The 21677-nt window shown below is 42.2% G+C and overlaps 1 protein-coding gene across 5 annotated transcripts in view; it reads right to left on the bottom strand.

Moving 5' to 3' along the window:
• Window positions 1-21677, bottom strand: part of tns1a (tensin 1a) — a 78476-nt gene that overhangs the window by 33966 nt on the left and 22833 nt on the right. For 4 of the 5 annotated variants that reach the window (XM_052559808.1, XM_052559807.1, XM_052559810.1 and 1 more), the window contains exon 2: window positions 15128-15242. In XM_052559808.1, coding sequence (XP_052415768.1) covers window positions 15128-15242 — 115 coding nt within the window. Of the gene's footprint in view, window positions 1-15127; window positions 15243-21677 lie in introns of those variants that run through there. The other variant, XM_052559811.1, reaches the window with a different exon arrangement.

Raw genomic sequence — 21677 nt, 5'->3', positions numbered from 1 at the left:
GGATGTTACAAATGGGGTATCAGTGCACAAGACAGAAAAACAAGGAAAGTGCAAAGAGCTTATCTCATACAAAAGGAAACAGCATACAGTCACGGATGAACAGAGGAGCATAAGTTGCTCACAACATATAATTCAGAAGGAACTGCAATAATAGAGCAAGTGTAAGGAGTGAAATTATTTCCTTATGAAAATAATTCCTTGTGATGCCGAATCTCAGGAACTCTCATAACACACATGCAATGCAACAAAACAATAAACTTTCTAGTCTGACAGGAAGATCTTGGAGAAAGACCATTTGCTAATCTCTTCCTTCACCCATTCTTAGGCCCCCTCCTTTCCCCCTGGGCATGACATAGTAGTGTAAAGAACTCAAGTTGTCAGACTTGCAAACTGCATTTATTATATCTTAAGAATTAATGATCTTAACCCCTTCATGTTTGGTACTGTTCTAAAGGTCTTTTTGCGATTGGTAAATTGGTCTCAATTTCACAAAAGCCACTTCTATAAGATTGAAAACTTTTGTAGAATTCTGTTCTGCTGTGGAGGGGGTGTGACCCCTTTAGGGTCTGTGAGAATGTTTATCTATCTCCAACCAGTTGCGACCCTGGGTCAAGAGAACCTAACAAACCAAAAGGTCTTTAATGTTTTTACAACTGATTTGAACATTTCTTTGTTTCTTAGCTGAGTATATAAGCAAAGTGGCATTATTGTCATTTGGGATTCTTTAATCAGAACCCCCCCACCCAGTGTATGTGAGTATGGAGCTCTGCACTAGAGTTCACATACTACTGTGTGTCTGTCTGCTGTCAGGTATGCATTTCATTTTTAGTTAAAAGTGTAATTTTTTTAAACATCGTGTCCATAGAACACACTGTATAGTTGCACAGGTGCACATAGACTAGTTACGTTTATTCTCTAAAACACATGATTGCTTTGCTGTAAGTGTTCTTTAAAAAACATAGGTAAAAGTTTATAAATACTATGCATTTTAGACCGTGTGTTAAATTAGGATAACTGATTATATGTTACATTAGTTTGTATCTTTCTTGGATCACTTGGCTATTCCCAGGGTTGCCACGCAGCTACAATGTGATTCACGGTTGCATTATCCTTTCTAAATTGGGTTCTGCTTGTTTCATCATGTAATTGGCATGATACAATTTTACCTGACTAATAATAAAATGTTATATTTGATTTATTCTGAACTCTCCTGAAATCATTATGACCAGTAAACTGTAAGGAGGCTTTTATTACTGTAAATCTATGGCCAGGATAGGTCGAACTGAAGACTCATGAATGAAAGGAGCAGTAGGCACGTCATCGGAGACCTTCTGATTTCTGTCTATCTCTGTTGTTATAAAGTTGTACAGGAAAAGTCTATGACACTTTTTGTCATAAGCAAGCAGTAAGTAGCAGGTAAAACAGGTATTAGTCTACCTACACCCTCTGACTACGATCAGACTGGGAAGTTTGCGATCGTAAGATCCTCATAAGGCTTAAAGAGACATTAGGTCCCCAGTGAATGTATAAATGAAAGTATAGTGAGTTTGGAATAATAATACAAAATTCTACATTAATAAATAGTCAACCTTTCTGATCTGTTTTTAATTAGAAACATTGCCTAAATTTAGTGTTCACTTTAAATTGAAGTCAGATTGAGCATGGAGCTAGACACAAATTTAAACCAAATCCTGATAAATTCAGAAGCACAAGTAAAAGACTGGATATGCATTAAACCTTCAACCAGGCTGCTGGACCCCACTTTTTGGGCTGGCAGATGGATTCTTACACCAGTGAAAAACTCAGATTGGGCAGCCCCCTTTGTACCCATACTAAAGCCTAACTATTGAATTAGACTATGGAAAGGCTGCATGTTGACCTGGCCGATATGACCATGAGCACTTCCAGACTCTTGCCACAGTACTGCCAAGATTGCAAAGAGCAGGACTACAACTAAAGTGAGAAGCACATTCATGGGAATGGAACAGGGCACAAGGTGGACACTGCGGGTTTGCAAGAGTGAAACAGAATGCACCCATACCTTCCAGTGTGTTGACATATCGACCAGGAAGCTTAAAAGCATATGCAGTGTTCCCAACCGGCGTCAGCTTCTGTCAATCAGCAAGCACTCTTTGTCTGTGTCAGTCACTATTTATTTTTGAGTCTTATTTAATGTTGTTTGTCCACTGATAATCTCCATTATGTCTAAGCTTCAGTCAAGAGAAGTTTTGGGCAAGAGCAGGCAGCATTCAGGCCATGTGTTTTTTCCTGCTCGCGAAAAGAAAAAAGATATTGGGGTAGGGACACACATAGTTTATGTTTTGTCTGCTTGAGAGTGAAGCATGCAGAATTAGCTCTAAAGCAAGTTGACGGCCCACATGGCGATCACTTGTAACTGCTTTCCTTCACTCTCAGGCTCTCTTTGAGGAGTGAGCCTGTACTCTTGTGTTTGTTTTCCGATCCGGTGAAGGAAATGTAGACGGGTGAGTCCCTATTTTCTTCCTCAACAACCAGATCCAGGGCCCGCTCTCAGGGTTTCTGAAGCCCGCGCAGTTGTCCTTCCCCCCTTGTTGATAAACTCGCCAGTTGAACAACACATTGACTACTTTTAATTCTGAAAAATAAAATTAAATATTTATCTGATTATGAGAAGTTAGATATACAGGGGCTCTTAAAAATTGTTAAATCTTGGTCAGCAAGGGCTGCTGTGTGGGAGCAGTCCCAAATTACCTGGGGAATAGCAGTGTACACCACTTTACATGGTGAGGTCTCTCCTCAGTCCCCTCAGGAGATCAGTCTGCTAACCCTGCCGGTGTTCCAAGGCACAGTGGTCTCCAGCGAGAACTTATCTCATCTCCTGCCGGTGCACAACAACAGGGCACCGAGCTAACTGCTCTGATGACAACAGAGATTTGTTTCGAGAGGCTGATTCCCTTAGTAGACTATTTGGCAGTGAAAACTACTACCAAATGTGTCTAAGTTGGTCCTGCACACTGTATTGAGAGGCCACAGAATTCAGTTCGGTTCTCCTCTGCCTCAATTGAACAGAGCCTTTCCCACCCTGGTGGGCCCAGAGCAGGCTCTGGTGGGCCCAGAGCAGGCTCTGGTAATGGAACAGAAGCAGACACTCTCTGTGGATGGAGGCCATCGAGCTGGTCCCTCCTCGTGTAGCAGAGTCTGAGTCCTACAGCTGGTATTTCACTGTTCTGAGGAAGAATGAAGGGTTGCGTCCCATTTTAGATCTACATCTTTTGAACTGCTCAGTCGGTGGACTGAAGTTCAGCATGCTTGTATACTTTCACAACTCAACCCACACTTTCACAACTCAACCACATTGATGATTGGTTGATATTAGTTCTATCAGAGCAGATGGCGGTTCGACATTAAGATGTCGTTCTTGCTCACACGAAAGAGCTGGGGCTAAGACTTAACGCCAAGAAAAGTGTGCTTTCTCCAGTACAGAAAACCACTTATCTGGGCATAGTGTGGGATCTGACCACGATGCAGGCACATATGTCTCCTGCTTGGATCGAGTTGATCCTCACCACAGACGCTAGAGTAAAAGAAGGCTGATCACTCAATATCAAGCAGTTCCAGACTGCTGGGTCTGATGACAGCTGCTTCCAACATGATAACCCTTGGCCTGCTGCACATGAAACCCCTACAGGGGGGGCTAAAGACAATTGGCTTCTCCCAGAGAGAAAACCAACTTTGCATGATCAAGGTCATGCAGAGGTTCCTACGTGCCTTAGACATGTGGAGGAAACTTTGGTTCTTGTCTAAGGGCCTGTTGCTGGGTGCTCCTTTGTCACCGCATAACACTAGCAATGGATGCATCCCTCACCGGTTGGGGTGCAGTCCTGAGTGGCCACCCTGCCTGTGGTCTGTGGAGTGGTCACCATCTGACATGGCATATAAATTGCCTGGAGATATTGGCCGTGCTTCGAGCACTAAAACACTTTCTCCCCGACCTATGAGATCACTGTGTGTTAATGCACACCGACAACACAGCGGTGGTCTATTATATCAGCCACCAAGGAGGTCTGCGCTCATGCCATAAATAAATGTACAAACTAGTGTACCAGATCCTTGTATGGTCCCAGGCAGACATCCTGTCAAGGCAGTGGTCAAGGCCTGGGGAATGGTGGCTTTGCACTGAGGTAGTGAAGTAGATATGGAGAATTTTTAGCCATGCTCAGGTGGACCTGTTTGCAACTCGAGAGACAGCGCACTGTCCCCTCTGGTTCTCTCTCTGACTCATCCAACTCCATTGGGGCTGGTACAGACATGGTCGAGGCTTTGTCTGTACACATTTTCCCTGATTGCTCTGCTCCCGGGAGTTCTGGAGAGAGTTTGTAGCTTCCGGTCTCTCAACCGAGGTTTTGAGACCATCCTCAAATCCAGAGCTCCCTCCACGAGGAAACTGTACGCCTTGAGGTGGATCTTTTCACCTCCTGGTAGGGAGACCGAGGCCATACTTCCAGCATCCCTGCCAGTGATTGCTTCATTCCTAGAAGTTGATGTTGGTATCACCACACATGCTTTTAAGCTTCCTGGTCACTACATCACCCCGTCCGTGACATCTCGCACATCCATTGGACTGATTACACATGTGGTGCAGAGCAGGTCACGCTGGAGGGTGTTCCCAAAGCATCCTCCGATGCAGCGTTTTATTCCATCAAAGAACCATGGTTACATTCGTAAGAAAGAACTCACTGTTATGTTTGGAGTGCTTTGTATCCTTAAAGCTGCACCAAACAATTATTTTTACTTTGGAAATATGATATGTTTGTAGCTTGCTAATAGATAGTATGGTAGTTTTTAGGTTTAGATATGGGGTTTTAATTTAAGGGCTCTAAAATAAGGTCATGTTTAGAATAAGGCAACAATATGTGCTTTATAACTACTAATATACAGCCTATTGCTAGTAATATGCTTGCTAATAAGCAACCAGTTAATAGTGGTAATTGGTCCCTAAACTAAAGTGGAACCTTCAAAACTATATTTAAAATACATAAAAAATCCTTATATTTGTAGTGCTAGGTAATGTATTATTTTTCTTTTTTTGTACAACACCTTACTCTGAACCAAAGTGGGGACCACCTGGCTGAAACGTGGGGGTCTTTGAGCGAATAGTAGCAAACACATCGCTGATTGCACTCGGAACTGGACAGGGTGATTGGCAACTTAAGAGAGGCAGCTAAGGGGGTTGTCCGGCTGCAGCGAGACTTGGCCCCCTCCTCTTTCTGTCCAGTAGATCAGGATGATGCCTGAGGTGTAGAGGCCAGTGATGTCTTGGGACAGGGTCCCTAGCACTTCAGAAACAGGTAGTGTTTGGCCGATTGGGAACATCATCAAGGCTCAGGCCTCGCTGGCTGGGTGATGGCAGTCTTCGCCGGCTGCTGAGCCGGCAGGGATGTCGTATGTTATGATGACTTTTGTACCTTCTTTGTACCTACTCAGTGAAGACTTCGACCTCTGGTCCGAACAGACTGGTGGGGATGATCAGAGCATCAAGGAAAGCAGCCATGCTGGCAAGGAGTTTAGCAAAGTGCCAGCATATAACCTGAAGTCCCTACCTGTTCTGGCGGCTTTGTGGCCATAGGTTTGAACCAATGGCCATGCAGTTATTTACATTTAAATGTAATCATTTAGAAGACTTTTATCAGCTTTTATCCAAAGTGACTTACAAATGAGGTTATACTGAGTTACTTATAAAGGCTTCAGTTAAGGAGAAAAAAAACTTTTTCCCATAGCATCTTAGCAGGCAGAGTACGAGTGAAGTATCAATTGGGAACTTTTGTATCAGGGTTAGGGTTAACCATTTCATATTTTTTTGAAGATTAATGAAAATACATTTAGCAGGAACATTAGAAAACAGAGCAACTACTGTTCTATTTGGCAACAGAGTAATCCATTTGACCACAACAAGACTATGACAAGCGTGTTACTTGGATGCAAGCTTTAATGCTCTTTATATTTCATACATCCAAACTTGATACCAAAAGTAGGCAAAGAAACAAAAATATCATCATGACAAAAAAAAAAAAAAAAAAAAAAAAAAAAAAAACGTGGTGTGCAGTTTCATTGATGGAGATCAGTATCTGAGACTTCACTGAAAAAGACTGTTTGTCATGCTGTCTAGTCTCCCTTTTCCCTGGGTGTCCACTAGTGGGCTCACTTCCCCTTAGGCACTTCACCGTAGGCACTAGAATTCCTCTAGTCTTGTCATGTCATCACAGTAATTGCACTCCTGTTAATTGCACCAGGAGCAGTAACTTTATTGTCATTAGCCTCCCTTTAAATACCAGTCTTTTCCTGTTGTTTGTATGGAGTCCTTTCCGTTCGTATGTTCAGCCTTCTCATCTTCCGAGATTCCTCCTTGTCTTCTCGTCCTCCGAGTTCCTGTTCCCTCTTTTGTTTATTTGTTCATTTGTATTTGGACTGATTTTTGGTTTTGACCTTTGGAGTGTTTTTGACCACGATTTGGATTTTCCCTTAATAAAACTCCCTGTGTCTCTCTGGGCAACAATCGTCACAGAAGGACTCCATCAACGAGATCCAGCGTTATGTCTGTTCATATTTCCTCACCAGCCACCGAACGGGAGAGTAATGGTTTTGAGGGTACCTGCCTGGTCGTGTTCTGTGGGACCAGGGAAGGTCACTCAGGAGTGAGTGGTCGAGAGGAGGTCCGGCATCGCTCTCCACTGTGGCCCCCTGTCGACCCTGGGTTCGGATGGGAGTCGCCGTCTCCCCATTGTGGACGGAGAGGGGAGGGGAGGCGCAAGTCTGCCAAGCCAGCGCCGCTGCACAAGATGGCCACCAGTCCAGTGCCACTACACAAGATGGCCGCCAACTAGGGCTGCACGATATTTGGAAAAAATTACATTGCAATATTTTATTTTTCTGCGATATATATTGCAATATGAAATCTAATCTAATTTTTTCTTACAAACAAAAATGGGGTGAGCAGATTTACATTCTCATTTTAAATGATTTAAACATAGACACCATTGTGTCAATTGATTAATATGCGCGAGGGAGAGAGAGCAAGACAGCGTTTGTGTTGTTTGTAGTGCTCTCTCTCCCTCTCCCTCTGTCTCTCTCTCGCGCGCTCGCTCTTTCTCACGCTCTTTCTCTCGCTCTCTCTCTCTCGCACGCTCTTTCTCCCGCGGTCTGCGCAAATCACATTCGTCGAGGGCCAGGGAGCAGCTGGCCCCATACAGTTCAATAAAATTAAATTCAAGTATATTTGTATAGCGCTTTTTACAATACAAATCGTTACAAAGCAACTTTACAGAAAATTATGTTTCTACAATATTTAGTAGTAGCTTATGGTGGTTACTGTCAGTTTGTGCATGTTTGACATGATTTTACGTAGACGTAGTCAGCCAGACGATAAACATTATTAATATTATTAATTAATAATTATTATATGATGCAGTCACACTTGTAACAATATTTGGTAGTTCTGTTTGTTGATTCAGGGTTAGCATCCTCTGGGGTCCTCTGAGGGGTCAGCATCATCCCTTCTCAGGTGTTCTGGATCCAGACTGGAGCTTGTGTAAATCCCGTGGTAAAACATAGAAACAAAATAGAGACATCATTAGCATAGTACAGATAATGAATAACGGATCAACTACGACAGCCTACATCGCACATCCTGCGATGTGACTATCGTGGATTCGTACATCGCGATATCGATGCTTAAACGACACATCGTGCAGCCCTACCGCCAACCCAGCGGCGCTGCGCAGAATGGCCGCCGACCAAGCGCCATTGCACAGGATGACCGCCAACCCAGCACCACGAGGCAAGATGGAAGCCAGCCCAACACCACAGCACAGGATGGCCGCCAGCTCAGCGCCACGAGGCAAGATGGACGCCAGCCCAGCGCCACAGCACAAGATGGCCGCCGGCCAAGCACCACTGCCCATGATGGCTGCAGGTCCAGCAACACTGCACAGGATGGCCGTCAACCCAGCGCCACAAGGCAAGATGGACGCCAGCACAGTGCCACAGCACAAAGTGGTCACCAGCCCAGCGCCACGGTGCAAGATGGCCACCAGTCAGGTTGAATCAGGTTCTGGTTGACCCTCCAAAGTCGAGTCAGGTGCTCGTGGACCCTCCAGAGTAAGGGTTAGTCACCGTTGACCTTTCAGAGTCAGGGTTAGTCACCATCGACCTTCCAGAGTCAGGGTTAGTCACCGTTGACCTTCCAGAATCAGGGCTAGTTCCTGTTGATCTTCCAGAGTCGAGTCAGTTTCCAGGTGACTATCCAGAGTCGAGTCAGGCTCCTGTTGACCATCCAGAGTTGAGTCATGCTCCAGTTGATCCTCCTGAATCAAGTCAGATTCCTGTTGACCCCTCCAGAGTCGGGTCAGGTGCTCATGGACCCTCCAGAGTAAGGGTTAGTCACCGTTGACCTTTCAGAGTCAGGGTTAGTCACCATCGACCTTCCAGAGTCAGGGTTAGTCACCGTTGACCTTCCGGAGTCAGGACTAGTCACCATTGACCTTCCAGAGTCAGGGCTAGTTACCATGGACTTTCCAGAGTCAAGGCTAGTCATCGTTGAACTTTCAGAGTTTCAGATCTTAAAGGACAGAGTCAAGTCACTGGTGATCTTCAAGGACAGAGTCAAGTCACTGGTGATCTTCAAGGGCAGAGTCAAGTCACCGGTGATCTTCAGGGACAGAGTCAAGTCACCGGGGTTCTTCATGGGAGAATTCAAGTCACCAGTGATCTTCATGAACAAAGGCAAGTCACCATTGATCTTCATGAACAAAGGCAAGTCACCATTGATCTTCATGAACAAGGAAACACCATGGGAGTACCAGAGTCTCGTCATTTCTCTGTGGATCTACTAGAGCCTCTCCACATCTCTGCGGAACTTCCAGAGCCTCGTCACGTCTCAGTTGAACTCTCTGAGCACCCGTCTGATCCTGCTGTGGCCACGGAGGCTACCCTTAACTTGTTCATGTTTTTTGTTTCATATTTGCCCAATCAGGCTTATCCTCCTGTTTATTCGGCCACATGGAGGTGGTGGTCTTCTGCTCCGCCCCGGGGGGCGTCTTGTTCGGACACACTGATGTGGTGGTCTTCTGCTCTGCCCTGGGGGATGTCTGGTTTGGACACACAGATGTGGTGGTCTTCTGCTCCGCCCTGGGGTGCGTCTGGTTCAGACGCACGGATGTGGTGGTCTTCTGCTCGGCCCTGGTGGGCATCACGTGATGTCCTTCTTGGACTTCCGTTTTTTTTTTTTTTTTTTTTTTTGTCTGTCTTCCTCCTATGGACCTGGCCCTCCGTCCCTCCCCCTGATCCTCCGCTGGTCCACCTCCCTCCTGGGTTTCTTGTCTGTGTCTTTCGTTCTGCATCCCTCTAAGGACCTGGCCTTCCGTCCCTCCCCCTGAACCTCCGCCGGTCCACCTCCCTCCTGGACTCCTTGTTTTGTGTTGTACTTCCCTTGTCTCTGTTTCCCCATTTTACCTGGTCATCTTGTCTCTGTTCCCCCATTTTACCTAGTCGTCTTGTCTCTGTTTCCCCATTTTACCTGGTCGTCTTGTCTCCGTTTCCCCATTTTACCTGGTCCTCTTGTCTTTGTTTTCCCCCGTTTTACCTGGTCGTCTTGTCTCTGTTTTACAATTTTTATCTGGCCCTCCGTCCCTCCCCCTGGTCCTCTGCCGCTCCACCTCCCTCCTGGTCTCTTTGTGTATTTGGTTTTCCCTTGGGTTCGGGTGGAGCATCTGGCAGCTGCTCCATGGAGGAGGGGGTAATGTCACGCTGTCTAGTCTCTGTTTCCCTGGGTGTCCATTAGTGGGCTCACTTCCCCTTAGGCACTTCACCGTAGGCACTAGAATTCCTCTAGTCTTGTCATGTCATCACAGTAACTGCACTCCTGTTAATTGCACCAGGAGCAGTAACTTTATTGTCATTAGCCTCCCTTTAAATACCAGTCTTTTCCTTTTGTTTGTATGGAGTCCTTTGCGTTCGTATGTTCAGCCTTCTCGTCCTCCGAGTTCCCGTTCCTTTTCCTTTCCTGTTCCCTCTATTGTTTATTTGTTCATTTGTTTTTGGACTGATTTTTGGATTTGACCTTTGGAGTGTTTTTGACCACGATATGGATTTTCCCTTAATAAAACTCCCTGTGTCTCTCTGGGCAACAATCGTCACAGAAGGACTCCATCAACGAGATCCAGCGTTATGTCTGTTCATATTTCCTCACCAGCCACCGAACGGGAGAGTAATGGTTTTGAGGGTACCTGCCTGGTCGTGTTCTGTGGGACCAGGGAAGGTCACTCAGGAGTGAGTGGTCGAGAGGAGGTCCAGCATCGCTCTCCACTGTGGCCCCCTGTCGACCCTGGGTTCGGATGGGAGTCGCCGTCTCCCCATTGTGGACGGAGAGGGGAGGGGAGGCGCAAGTCTGCCAAGCCAGCGCCGCTGCACAAGATGGCCACCAGTCCAGTGCCACTACACAAGATGGCCGCCAACTACCAATTGCAACAACCTGCAATTGGATCTCTCGCTCTCCCTGTGTCTCTCTGGGCAACGTTCGTCACACTGTTAGGCCTGATGAGGTAAGAAAGTCACAGAGAATATCTGAAAAATGCCCCCGAAAGTGAATCTCAGAAACTTCCTGTGTTGTGGAAGGATGGAGACACGGAAGTATGCATCTACGAGATCTATGATCAGACGCAACCCTCCCCCTATCCTTCTCTGGAACTTGAGAAATACCAGCTGTAAAACACGGATTCCCTGTCTTGAGGAGAGAACACCTTGATGGATCCTTTTGTAATAGGATATTTACTTCTCGTTTCATAACCAAAGCCTGCTCGGGACCAACTAACGTCGGGATAATCCTGTTGAACCCCGGCGGTGGAGCACCGAACAGAATGTGATAGCCTTTTCTACTGTGTGCACTGAGGGCACTGTGTAATGAGTGTAAACACCACTCTACCCCAGTAGGGGCCATCCTCGGCAGCCATGACTGACCCATGACTGGACTTCCTGGCCGAGGACCTCCCCACCTGAAGTACGGCCCTCAGATCTGGCTTAGGCTGGGAAGTCTCTGGCCCAGATCATTGCTTCAGTCTCCGGTCCTGAAGCGTGGAGTGCAGGTGGTAATGCTCTGTTTGTGCATGGAGGGGGCTGCTCCTGCCCAGCAACCCCTCCAGTATATCTAACTTTTCAAATTAGATAAATGTCCTTATATTCCTCAGAATTAAATGCAGCTAAACAACCAGACAAGTATACATGGTCTTGCATGGAAAGATTCATATCAAAAATCTATACATCTAACTTCTCAGAGTCAGATGAATGCCTCATTTGATTCCTTATTATTAACCCTTTGAGGTCTAAGGGTATTTTGGGGGCCTGGAGAAAATTTTTCATGTCCTGATATGTGTGCTTTTTTTCAGCTTGTTATAAACATCTAAATGGCTGTCTAATATCACTGTATCAGCACAAATCAGCACAAAGACACTTTTTGTTTGTAAAATACAATATAATAAAATACAATACAATTTCATTATAACCAGTAAAACCATTACAAATTATGTGATGGTTCCTTTTTTTCAGTAGGGGATTGAAATTAATGTATTATTGTATGAACTAAAATACTTGAAATCTATAGAAAATATATATATATATTTTTTTGCCACAAAATGTATAATATGACGATGATAAGCATAATCCTAGAATCTACAGTAGAAATCTGAAGCAACTGAACTCTTAAAGGGTTAGTTCACCCAGATAGCAAAATTATGTAATTAATAACTTACCCTCATGTTGTTTCAAACCCGTAAGACCTCCGTTTATCTTTGGAACACAGTTTAAGATATTTTAGATTTAGTCTGAGAGCTCTCGATTCCTCCATTGTACATTGTACGGTATACTGTCCATGTCCAGAAAGGTAAGAAAAACATAATCGAAGTAGTCCATGTTTCATCAGAGGGTCAGTTAGAATTTTTTGAAGCATTGAAAATAAATTTTGGTGCAAAAATAGCAAAAACGACGACTAAATTCAGCATTGTCTTCTCTTCTGTGTATATAAAGATTTTATTAACTATAAAACTTGTGCAGTTAAGCTAAGTCAGAAGAGAAACTTTGTTAGTTGACAGCAATATTACCCCAACAAATATATATCTCAATTGCCTTGTCTAAATTTGCAACAAACAAATGTACAGAGGTCCTACTGTATGTTTTATTAGTGGCCTACAGAACATTCTAAAAACAACATAAGAGGACAGTTAAAAAGGGCTTATTAAAAATAAATGATACATAAATAAATAGATAGTTATTCCAAATGGTACCATAAAATAACCGGCCAACTGCAGTATTTTTAAAATATAATTTAAGAGCTTTAAAGACCTTTTAAGACATGCACTTCACATTTTAACCTTTAAAATAAAAAAATAAGAAAAGGGAAGAGTCAAAAGTATCAATTATTATATTAATTCAAACAATTATTATTAATCAACTATTATATTAAATTACATAAATACTGTATAGTCTTCATAATTTCGATTTTATAATGCATCAGCTTTTTGTTTATCCACTGGTTCACATTTAAAAATATGTAGCAAAAATAGCAGACGGGCTTACTGAAAAAGCAAATTCGTTTTCTGCAAGCAAGTTTCACTTTCGGAACTAGCAGTTTCCCCGGTAAGGGCAGTACAAAACAACGCGCGTGACTTGTAGCGCTCAAGTTTATTCAGTGAAATCATTGCCTTTTAAAGTTTAATCTACATATTGCAATTGTTGTCTATCTGTCCCCAAATTTAAGACCTCTTATAATTAAGACTTTCTGTATTATTTAAGAGTTTACATGGCCTTAAATTTAATCAATTTAACTGAAGACTTTTTAAGGACCTGCAGAAACCTTAAGAACATAGTTCAGTGCAAACGTTTCTGTCATACATTTGTTGACAATGCATTTTACCTTTGAAAAGTGCAACTCTGGCATTCCCATTGTTCATGAGCAGTGGTGTGAAGGCAATTTAGATAACATATTTCCAAACACTTCAAACATATAAGTATCTAATTGAACTTGTAGAAAATATTATCTTTTTACCATCTTGACTGGAAAATTATGTTTTCTTGGTCAGTTTTTCATTTATTATTTGCTAATGTTAGCAAATGCTTACTGCATTGAAATTAAAAATACGGGGAGTGGCTGGAAACTAATGACCTCTCCTGGTTGGAGATATTATTAACAGCGGGTTGTACTAAAAGTCACTGCATGCCGTACATGGCAGTTTCGCTTTCTTATAAGCAAAAATAGATTGCATTAGCACCCCTTTTGTCAGCTGTTAACGTCACTTTATCTGACACTTTTACTGTGATGATGAATCAGCCAGGCCAACGGCCGTTGAATGGGGGGTTATTCTGGACTTCTCCAGGACATCCAGAAGGCCAGTCCACCCATGGATAAGAGTAATCTTTTGAAATTGGTCCACTTTCATTTGTGTGCACTCAAAATAGAATAAAATGTTGTGCTTTTGTAAAATAATGAAAGCAAGCAAGGTGTGCTTTCTGTTTCCATCTAGGTCTCTGTTAACTTGAACGCGTCAAAAACAATTATGTGCTTGCCTCACAGACATGAAGTAGAAGAAAAAAAAATATATATATATATATATATATATGAAATATATATATATATGAAATTTTTACTTTCAAATGTACAAATTGAAATGGAAATCAAATATTTTCAGTTGAAATAATACGCATGAAACAGATACAGGTGATGAGTCAGTGTCACCGACTTCATCACTGCAGCCGTAAATACAGAAAACATTAGTTTATCAATGAATTAGTATGATGTTAAGACAGGTTTCTTGCTGCTTTGTCCCTGTAGCATTCATAATTATTACTTCTGCAGCACGCTGTTGCAAGCTATATGCATGCGCTTGAATGCTGATAGGCTATAGGCAATTAACGGCTCATTATTATGAATTACATGGTTTTATTAATATTAATAACTCTACTATTTTGTATATTAAGTGTTTTATTAATTGTTTTTGTTTTCATGATTGAGCATTGCTGTCACTTCTGAGTACTTGAGTACTCATGCCTATCCCTAATGTTGAACAGAGAATCAGTATGCGGAACCAACTACTTTTGTAAAAAAAAAAAAAAACTGCTTATTGTTAAACTAAACCGACCGCCTGTCCACTTCAATTTTTCAAAAAAAAAAAAAAAAAAAATTGGAATTCAGTTCATGGCACTACTTACTTGTTTCTAAGGTATCCATAAATATTGACAGACTGTTATAAACTAATAAAGTGTTTCAGTGATATCAAGGCTATAATCGGTTTAAGAGGCACACATTGCCCTATTTGACAGTTACAGTATGTTTTCACCAGCCATAGAGTTTGGTATGTTCTCATGTAATAAAATCTCTACTTGTAATTTTATTTTTATGAAACAAATTCTAAAAGTAATAAGATTTAATCACTGGTCAAAATAATTTCTTTAAATGTAAATGCTTTACATTACATTAATGCTCCAAGGACCAGATTTACTTACAGCATTTGGTGTCAGACTAAACTCTCTTGCATATGTGATTTTAGGAGTTTATCTTAAAAATGACAGGACCCCCCCCCGCTCAAAACTCAAAACTAGCCCAAACTATCAATGTTTCGAGGGGGTCCCTTGGTAAAAATTGCATTATGTAGCTAAAATACACATCCCCAAAATACACATTATTGGGGATGCTTCAACCCGTGGACATGAAAAACAACTGGAGCTCTGTGGTATTTTGGTCAAGCTACAGTAGCTTCCCAGTTCAGTCATGTACTGTATGTCTGCAATCCAAAGAGGCTTCTTTTTTTTGACACTAGTTCCTACAGTAGGTAGGCTAAAATAGCACGCTAATGTACATTTTTGTTTGTTTGGCTAATAGTTTGTGCACAGACATAACTAAATTTAATAATAAATATGGGTGTTTTTTTTTTTTAAATTCACATTGTTTAAATAAAAATTCATATCAAAAACATAAATTCAGTAACCAGACTTGGATAACCAAGATAATGAACACAGACCATTTGACGATATAGAAGAGGTGCTGAAGCCTAGTATATCACCAACATATTAGGAACTTAATAAAATCAGTTGTAATGGCAGTACTGACCTTTGCAGACCAGGCCCTCTTTCGTCAAAGCTTGCTTGCATACTGCACAACTCTTGGCCTTTTTAAAGGTCTTGGACTTGAAGGTGTGGAAATGAACAGCCTCAAACTCTTCTGGCTAAAGAGGCAAGGAGGAAGAGAGTGTTAGAATGCATACAATTAGCTAAAAAAAGTCCTTTATTGTTATTATAAGTCTTACAATTTTTTCTTTTAAAGATATTTTTAAAGTGATGGTAGAGTTGTATCATTTTATAATTTCATTTGTATAACAGCAAGGAACCTCATTAATGTTCCACACACACAAACATAGTAACTGTTTCACACAAACAAACATAGTACACATGCCGAAGTCTCTGTGCCGCAAAGCCATTTTGTCAAGGTAATGAAAAGTGTGATGCTCAGCATTTTCAGCTGTACTATCTCCCTAAATCTTAATGGCTTTTGTAACACATTGACAAGACCATTAAGTGCAGGACAACATAGCCTGTCATGGGTGACCTTGGCTGTGGAAAACCAGAGAGAAGGGTGGCTGGACACTTATTGGACATTGCTTAATTTAGGACCATAAAGCATAGCATTTGTTCAGAATGGGAAAGACCATCAGTGACCTTGAAGAAAGGCATGTACATTTATATGCATCATCAGGGGTCCAAACACATACATAGAGAACATTACCAAACAAGCCATACTGTAACTAGAAAAATTTATCCTACATGTATGCTGTGCCTACAGTTGCTTTGCTGTCAAACAGTTAAACACACCTTTTTTTTCTTGTTAATTGTGCAAATGGCCTAGGAGGAGTTAAATAAAAAGGTTTTCAAGGTCACAATGGCAGAAAATGTTTCTTGAACAGTTGTTCAAATGTTCATGCTTTAATAGCTGCTACGGACTGCCTTTGATGGGAAATATATATATGTTTGACAACTGTCACCTACAATTATTGGGTTTCGTTTACCCTCAAACCTCCACATGATTTGACTCCTTAAAGACAATCAAGACTTGCATCTTACTTCAACCCATATACACAACTCTCTATATATCTTGGTGTGCATTGCGTTTCTGCAATACGGTCTGAATGATGTTTCTTTGTTTTGACTATTTTGGTGTTTATATAAAGTTCAAAAAAGGTGCTTATATTTCTATTTTTATTTACTCATTGGTATAAAACATATGTTGATGCTTATGACCCTCCCTAAAAACAGATTATTTATTGGCATTTACTCAGAGTAGCATGTGTTGGTTTCAGCTTCCACCCAAACCGTATGCCATGTCACCATATTTGGTTGCCCTACTCTCATGAAGGGCAACCAAAATTTTTGTCAGAAATCCATCAGACCAGCTAATTGCTGTTTAGGAGATGTTAATATCTTCTCAAACTCCCGGTACACTGCATGCCGGACAAAAAAAAAAAAAGTTAGAATGTGGGTCAAAATCAGATGATATTTGCACAGTGTATGCCCAGTCTTAGTTACCCCCATTAGTTTCTATAGTAATAAATTAGCTCCTCCCTATCCTTGCTACTTTCACGTGGATGTGTTGAAGAATGGACACTAAGACGGGATTCCAATAAACAGGCTTTTATAATCCACATGTGTAACAGCCAAACAGGGCAGGTAGCTACAGACAAGGTTAGACACTTAAGACAAACACACACTGAACAAACAAGAACTTAAACAGTAACACAGAAATACACAGGCAAATGAGGATAACAGAGACGACGAAGGTAATCCAAATATCCTGAGGCGGCGGATGGTCAACAACTGACCAAGGCGGAGTTGGAGGGATGAGAGAGCCCGGCGGAGCTGGTGAACTGACATGCCACGTTGGAGATAAGGGAGATAGGAGCATCGGTGGAGCCACTGAGTCAAAGGGCAAAGGCACAGTTCATAATTTGCAGGCTGGAGGCAGAGACAAGGGATCCTCCAGCCATGAAGCCGATGGAGACTGACCCGCAACACAAATGGTGGGCTGAGGGGCTGACAGGAAGTAGCAGCAAAGGGGCAGAAGATGGCAAGGCTCAGGAAGCAATGGTGATACGAGGAGGAAGGAGGGGGGGGGGGGGGGGGGTGGATGTTACCATGACATGAGTGTTCCGGGATCGGAGATCGTTACTCCCAATTCCAGCAGTGCAGCATATGGGGAATGACCTCTGTTGTTGTGGCAGGACAGACAGACAGTTTAGGGCAGACAAACAGTTCAAAACAGACCTCCATGTTCGTAACAGAACAGGCAGTTCCAGGTAGACAGACAGTTCAAAACTGACCTCCATGGTTGTGCCGGTGATGGGACAGGTTATTCTATAGTGGGAAGTTGTGGCCTAATGGTTAGAGGGTTGGACTCCCAATCGAAGGGTTGTGAGTTCTAGTCTCGGGCCGGACAGAATTGTGGGTGGGGGGAGTGCATGAACAGCTCTCTCTCCACCTTCAATACCACGACTTAGGTTCCCTTGAGCAAGGCATCGAACCCCCAACTGCTCCCCAGGCGCCGCAGCTTTGGATCTCTGTTTGCAGTGGACTGTAGCTTATGCTTTGCGCAGCTTGGTGATGGTGGGCTGGGCTTTGTGTCCAGAGTGGGTCTGGTGTTGTTGTCCGCTGATCCATAGACGACACAAGCACCCACTGCATATACTCTGCAATGCTCTCTCAAGGGCCCTTCCTGGACAGCTGCACACATGTGGCAGTGTTGAGGCCAGAGCATAGGAACATGCATAGGCAGTAGTCTGGAAAAGTGGTCCGATGGGTGAGACCCAGGAATTCTATATGCATGGAAGGCATACAGTCGCAGCACTTACATAAAAGGCAAGGTTATTGAGATAAGCAATCATTTTTCAGGTCCATTGACAAAATCTAGTACCTTGGCCATTTTAGCAAGAAGGTCTCTTTAAACACAATTATTTGCTTGAGTGCTTTGATAGTGCACAACTCAATAGACCTTATGTCCAAGATGGGGCGGAACCCACTGTTTTTAGCAGGGCCTGAGCCTGTGACAGTAACAACAAAAAAAAATGTGCTTAAAACAAGGCAACCCACTGCTTGAAGGGTGAAGAGATCGCAGCACGGGTTACGGAACCCCAAGAAACAGCACTGGATCTAGGGAGTGCAGGAGAAAAAAATTGCGAGCCCGTTTCCAACCCATCAGCTAGATCAATTTGCGATCCATGCAATCTCGATCCCAGCCATGCCTCAGCAGCAGGGGGACTGGAACCGCAAGATCACAAGCATGGACACACTCCTGGAGAATTGACTGTGTGAGCTCTGCTTCCAAACAAACAACACATAAACAATCTAAAATGCTGTCTGCTCTCACCCTTATATATTTGTCTTTTACCTTTGACATGACTTATGCTTTTACTGGGACAGACAACAATAAATAGAACTGACACACAGAGCGCTTCACTGAATGACAGAGGCTGCCACTGTATCCACCGCATGTGCTTTTAAGCTCCCTGGTCTCTACGTCACCCAGTCCATGATGTCTCACCCATCCATTGGACTGATTACACACGTGATTCAGACCATGGTCACACTGAAGGCATTCCCAAAACGTTTGAGCTTATATTTTACTATAGCTGTTCTGAATAAATTGTAAAATCCTTTGTACTCTGGCTTTGAATTCATTCATTTGAATCACTTGAGCGGGTGGTCTAATTTTCTTCCACTTAGTTGTTAAAGTGGGAGGTGGTGTAGTAAATATTTGACCGGGGTTAAAGCTTACATGCACAGGATAAAAGCAGCTCTCATTTTGGTGTATATTTTTTTATTTTAGCAAGTAGATCTTAAAGTGGAAAAATGGCACTTAATGAAATTCCGTAAATTTTTGTTAAATTAAAAATTGTGTCCTTAGGTGATTACAGAAATAGTCTGTGCTATATTGTGGACATAGTCAAAGCTCTGCTGCACATAGTCTCTTACAGTTAGCATGGCCTAATGCCTTATTGCTTGAATACTGTATAGGTAGTGCATGTGATTGTATCAACCTCTAGGGAACCTGTGTATTATTTGTCTTCTTTACTGTTCTCTGAGACTTTCTATTGAACGTTGAAGCTGCTATAGACAAAAAAAAAAAAAAAAAAAAAAACCAAATAAAAAAAATAAAATAAAACATTTATAATCATGATTTACTGTAGGAAGGTAGAAAGTGTGTATTTTTCCCACTTATATTGGCCATCCATGTTATCGGGACGATGACAATGCATGCAGACACCGGTTCCAGTCCTGAGCTTATGGCACCCTCATAGATACTGATGGAATTCAGAGGAGGTTAATATTCTCCTACAAATGCAAAACATCCATTTGTGGTTTACAAGATCTGTGATGCAGCTACAATGTTTGTGCCTTCCCCCTTTTCCTTTACACTCTTATATCATCCTCTCTGTGCCTACCCCCTCCTTTCCCCTCTCTCTTTCCTTTCTCTTTTTCCTCTCCTCTTCAAGTGCAGTTCACTCTTAGGCAGCCCACCCTCCAATGTTTAGTTTTCTATTTCCCTCCTCCCTTCTCTGCCGGGGCCTCACATTCTTCCATCTTGCCTGCATGCCTGCTTGCTTCTGTCCTTGCTAATGTTACTTAAATTTTTCATTGCCCCTCTACTTGCTATCTTTTGCTGCTCTCTTTCCTGTTCCTGCTTAGCTTGCCTGAATTCCCAAAGCAGCCCATCACTGAAGCATCTTCCAGTTTAAAAAAGGAATAGAGGATTAAAAGCTACTGTCTCTTTCAAATAATTATATTAAATGAACAGAAGGTTTCTCCCCCTGCAAGTTGATGGTCCATGAACATCCTGTGCAACCGTTACAAATTCTCACTTAGAATAATTGATTGCAGTTAATACTAAGCATTATTATCAGCCTCTGCAAATTCAATAGTGAGCACAAGCTACATTAAAGTGATTATTACATTTTGAATATGGATTTTCTTACAAAACCACATCAATTCGCTACAGGAAGGTTTTGTTCACCCCCCGGAGCTGTGTGAGACACTTATAAAAACACAATAAAACTCTGACTGGATTTTTCTGAAAAGTCATATACACTTAGGATGACTTGAAGGTAAGTGACTTATGGGCTAATTTTCATTTTTGGGTGAGGTAACCCTTTAACCATACAGTTAAATGCCTCTTTTTTGTCTTTTTGGTGAAGACTCTTTGGGAAATATATTGTACTGTATGGGCTTAAAGGCAGACATAACATTTTGAGTAAACCGATTCATTCACAATACAAACTAAGGCGGAGTTAGCGGTAACACGCATTAAATATTTCCACACATACTTAACAACGTTTATGGAATTTACTAGTTGCCATATCAACACTATATAGAGAAGTGTGCCAAAATTAAAATCTTTTGAAGATATCACTGAATATTGATTTTACCATAGTAAAAGTGCATTTCTGTCTGAAGTATTCATTGGAAATGAGGCAAATCTGCTATTATTTTTTAATCTCCATTCTGCTATTTATCAGTTTAGTTTTTTTAATGCTTCGCTAACTAGCATAAAAGAGTAACCAGTTTAACATTCCAGTTTAATTAATGGGGAACTTTGCAACACTGCGTTACACTGTGCCCCGCTGTTATTAAACTATGCTATTCTATGACACATGACAAGAAGTGTAAAGCATGGGCTTGTTTGTGTGTCTCATTTTTTATGTGAGCCTTATGTCTGTTTTTCTGAATGTCTGAATATGTTTCTTCATATATTGTGCTCTTAAGGCGGGCATACACTGTGCGATTTCAGTGCGATTTCGGCAAGGTACCAACTCACACTGTATGAGTAGATCGCATGCGATGTAAAGCCAAAGCTCACGATTTTTATGCGCTCACTGTACGGTCCGATCGTCGAGTTGCGATTTGACTGCTCACACTATACGTGAGGAATTAACCGAATCAACATGTAGGATCCCTCAGAACCCGGATGTTTGTGGCGGTTTCTGAATGAACATGCTTTCCGGGGATAAACGCACTGTCTCTTCAGTAAAGCCGGTTTTCTAATCAGCGGTAAATTCCATCAGGTGTGTGATTTCACATAGAGCAGCTGTTACTACACAGAGCCATTGTTAACTGAGAAGATGCGCAAATCCACGTTCATTTTCATAGTTTATTTGCGCATCTTCTCAGTTAACAAAGGCTCTGTGTAGTAACAGCTGCTCTATGTGAAATCATGCACCTGATGGAATTTACCGCTGATAAGAGAACTTGCTTTACTGACGAGATGCGCATTAACGATCGGCAGATCGTGATCGGAGCAAGCGCTCATTGTTATAAACTTATCTTATAGCTGTGTCTTGCAATCAGGGCCATCTCAGGCATCGTTGTGTGCAATGTCAAACTCCAAATATGATATTATTTTTAATTAGAACAAACACCTTAATTTATTATTTGAAAAGGTAAATCAATTTTTTTTGTTTTATTGTCAAAATATTTTAGTTTGTCATATATATATATACAGACATCCCAAGTATCCCGGAAGTTCCGGGAGTCTCCCGCATATTGAAAGCGGCTCCCTGAGACCCACAAATGAGTTAAAATCTCCCGGAATCTAGACCGAGCGAGCAAAAGCGCGCATG

The sequence above is a fragment of the Carassius gibelio genome, chromosome B6 (genome assembly GCF_023724105.1).
Source record: "Carassius gibelio isolate Cgi1373 ecotype wild population from Czech Republic chromosome B6, carGib1.2-hapl.c, whole genome shotgun sequence".
Taxonomy (NCBI): Eukaryota; Metazoa; Chordata; class Actinopteri; order Cypriniformes; family Cyprinidae; genus Carassius; species Carassius gibelio.
This window is presented reverse-complemented; position numbering and strand designations above follow the sequence as displayed.